The 2789-nt window shown below is 50.3% G+C and overlaps 1 protein-coding gene across 1 annotated transcript in view; it reads left to right on the plus strand.

Moving 5' to 3' along the window:
* The window catches only part of LOC107099254 (contactin-associated protein-like 2), a 47578-nt gene that overhangs the window by 31197 nt on the left and 13592 nt on the right, over positions 1-2789 (plus strand). Inside the window, exons 16-18 of the mRNA XM_015397309.1 lie at positions 1884-2120; positions 2196-2417; positions 2487-2620. Coding sequence (XP_015252795.1) covers positions 1884-2120; positions 2196-2417; positions 2487-2620 — 593 coding nt within the window. The remainder of the gene's footprint in view (positions 1-1883; positions 2121-2195; positions 2418-2486; positions 2621-2789) is intronic.

Genomic DNA, 2789 nt, shown 5'->3' on the forward strand with positions numbered 1-2789 from the left:
CCTTTTCTAGGGGCCATGCGGTCCCTTTGCTAGGGGCCATGCGGTCCCTTTTCTAGGGGCCATGCGGTCCCTTTGCTAGGGGCCATGCGGTCCCTTTTCTAGGGGCCATGCGGTCCCTTTGCTGGGGGCCATGCGGTCCCTTTGCTAGGGGCCATGCAGTCCCTTTTCTAGGGGCCATGCGGTCCCTTTGCTGGGGGCCATGCGGTACCTTTGCTAGGGGCCATGCAGTCCCTTTGCTGGGGGCCATGCGGTCCCTTTGCTGGGGGCCATGCGGTACCTTTGCTAGGGGCCATGCAGTCCCTTTTCTAGAGGCCATGCGGTCCCTTTGCTACGGGCCATGCGGTCCCTTTGCTAGGGGCCATGCAGTCCCTTTGCTGGGGGCCATGCGGTCCCTTTGCTAGGGGCCATGTGGTCCCTTTGCTAGGGGCCATGCGGTCCCTTTGCTGGGGGCCATGCAGTCCCTTTGCTGGGGGCCATGTGGTCCCTTTGCTGGGGGCCATGCTGTCCCTTTGCTGGGGGCCATGTGGTCCCTTTGCTAGGGGCCATGTGGTCCCTTTGCTAGGGGCCATGTGGTCCCTTTGCTGGGGGCCATGCGGTCTCTGTAGAAGCAGGGCAGGAGTATGGCCCCATGCTGGCAGTGAGTCTAACCTGTTCCCCTGCATGTTGGACTAGGGCAGGGCAGGCCCCTGACACATCGGGCCCTTGGGGCAGCCAAGGGGCCGCCAGTTTGGGGCCCAGCAGATTTTGTCCCTGCTTCTTCCACTCCTAAAGCAGCTGAGTTTGAAGCAGCTGGATGAGAATCATCTGCTCAGAGGTTCTGCTTCTTCAGCAGATTTTATGATGAGCCGTAGTTTAAACCAGTTCACAATGAAAACCCGAGGGGGAAAATAAAGCAGGATTTGATGAAATTATATTTTCTGAAATTATTTATAAATGATAAATGATGGTTTCCATGTAAAAATCCGGCGTTAGAAGTCTTTTACATTGTTTAGCAACATTTGGTCATTAAAACCATGGAGCTAGCAGCTAGCTAGCTTTCAAATATTTTAGCAGTTAAAATATAGTGAGCATATAACAAATACAAAGATATTAATTTAAAATTAGTGTTTAAACCCATATTGAGACATTGTTTGAACAACAGCAGAGTCCAACTGTTGGTTTTTGGACGTAGAGTGTGAGCAGCTAGATTGTGTTAGAGCCGCAGGCTGTAAGAACATGCATTATGATCGGTAAACTTTTAACCCTGCAGTTTCGTCGTACCGTTTGAGTTGTAGCTGCGTTCAAAGATTGAAAGTATGGCGCAGTGGATGCCTGGCTTTAGGTCAGGCTGTTTTTCTCGGTGTGTCTTCGGCTCGCCTGTTTTAAGGAGTACTGAACTTAAGCAGGGGTGAGGGATGGATTGTTGTGGCGTCCCACTCTCTCTGGAATCCGCGGATAAAGAGCTTTAATGTTTGTGGGTAGATGCCCCCGAGGGCAGTGGGGGCAGGATGCCACGTCTCTGTGAGAGTGTCTTATAGAGTGTTCTGTGACCCTTCTAGAGCTTTGGAAACTAGTCAGCAATGTCCCAAATAGATATAATGTCCTAAGGCATAACCGCAATAGTTATTTATTTTTATTTTTTTGTTCTACATATTTGCATTTATACAACAATGGAAGCTATGAAGTAAAACAGGTCTAAAATATATAAGGAGAGTGTTTTATTACATTTCCTGTTCATTAAGAAAAACCAAAGGAATTTCAGAATTTATGTAAAAATGTTTTTTTATTTAGCCAACATGCTAAATTGGGCAGAATACTTATTTTTGGCTTTAATGACATCATGAAACTGCTTTAAGCTTTGTTCTTTGGTCGGCCCCAAACTCCTTTGTCTGTGCCGCCACCAGGTGCTCTGAACGGTCAGAGGGGCTTCCTCGGCTGCATGAGGGCTCTGAAGATAAATGGCGTCCTCTTGGACCTGGAGAACAGGGCTGAGGTGACTCCAGGGGTGAAGCCTGGCTGCCAGGGCCACTGCAGCAGCTACAGGATGCAATGCAGGAATGGAGGGAAGTGTGTGGAGCGATATAACGGATACTCCTGTGATTGCTCTCTCACTGCCTACGATGGACCCTTCTGCACTGACGGTACCGTCTGTTACCTTTCCCTACAGGTGTGTCAATAATTAGACCTGTTTGATTCCTCCGTCTCTTTGTCTGCAGATGTTGGAGGCTATTTTGAAGCAGGAACCCTGGTGCGATACGATTTCCTGTCGGATCATGGTGCATCCCCACAGGGGGACCTAAATGTTGGTCGTTTAGGTGAAGCCAACCTCACTCAGGAGGAGCTGGTCTTCAGCTTTAGCACGCACAGCGCTCCCAGCATCCTGGTGTACATCAGTTCAAGGTCTCGGGACTATATGGCCGTGGTGCTGCGACACAATGGTGGGCAACACTACACAGTTTTAATCAGTTTATAAAACCCTGAGGCGTCATCATTGTCCCTGTGTGTAGGCTCTCTCCAGGTCCGGTACAGCCTCGGGGGACTACCAGAACCTTACACCATTGATATTGACCATCGCAACATGGCCAATGGACAGCCCCACTTCGTAAACATTACCAGACGCTTGAGGGAGATCCATCTCCAGGTTAGTGACTCCATTCAGTCTAAAGCGTCCGCAAGTCAGCCTAGAAACATAGTCCCTCAAGTGAGTCATGGGTCTCCTCTGGGTCTCCTCTGGGTCTCCCTCTGGGTCTCCTCTGGGTCTCCCCCTTAGTCTCCTCTGGGTCTCCCCCTTAGTCTCCTCTGGGTCTCCC

The sequence above is a fragment of the Cyprinodon variegatus genome, unplaced genomic scaffold, assembly GCF_000732505.1.
Source record: "Cyprinodon variegatus isolate N-32 unplaced genomic scaffold, C_variegatus-1.0 Scaffold851, whole genome shotgun sequence".
Classification (NCBI taxonomy): domain Eukaryota; kingdom Metazoa; phylum Chordata; class Actinopteri; order Cyprinodontiformes; family Cyprinodontidae; genus Cyprinodon; species Cyprinodon variegatus.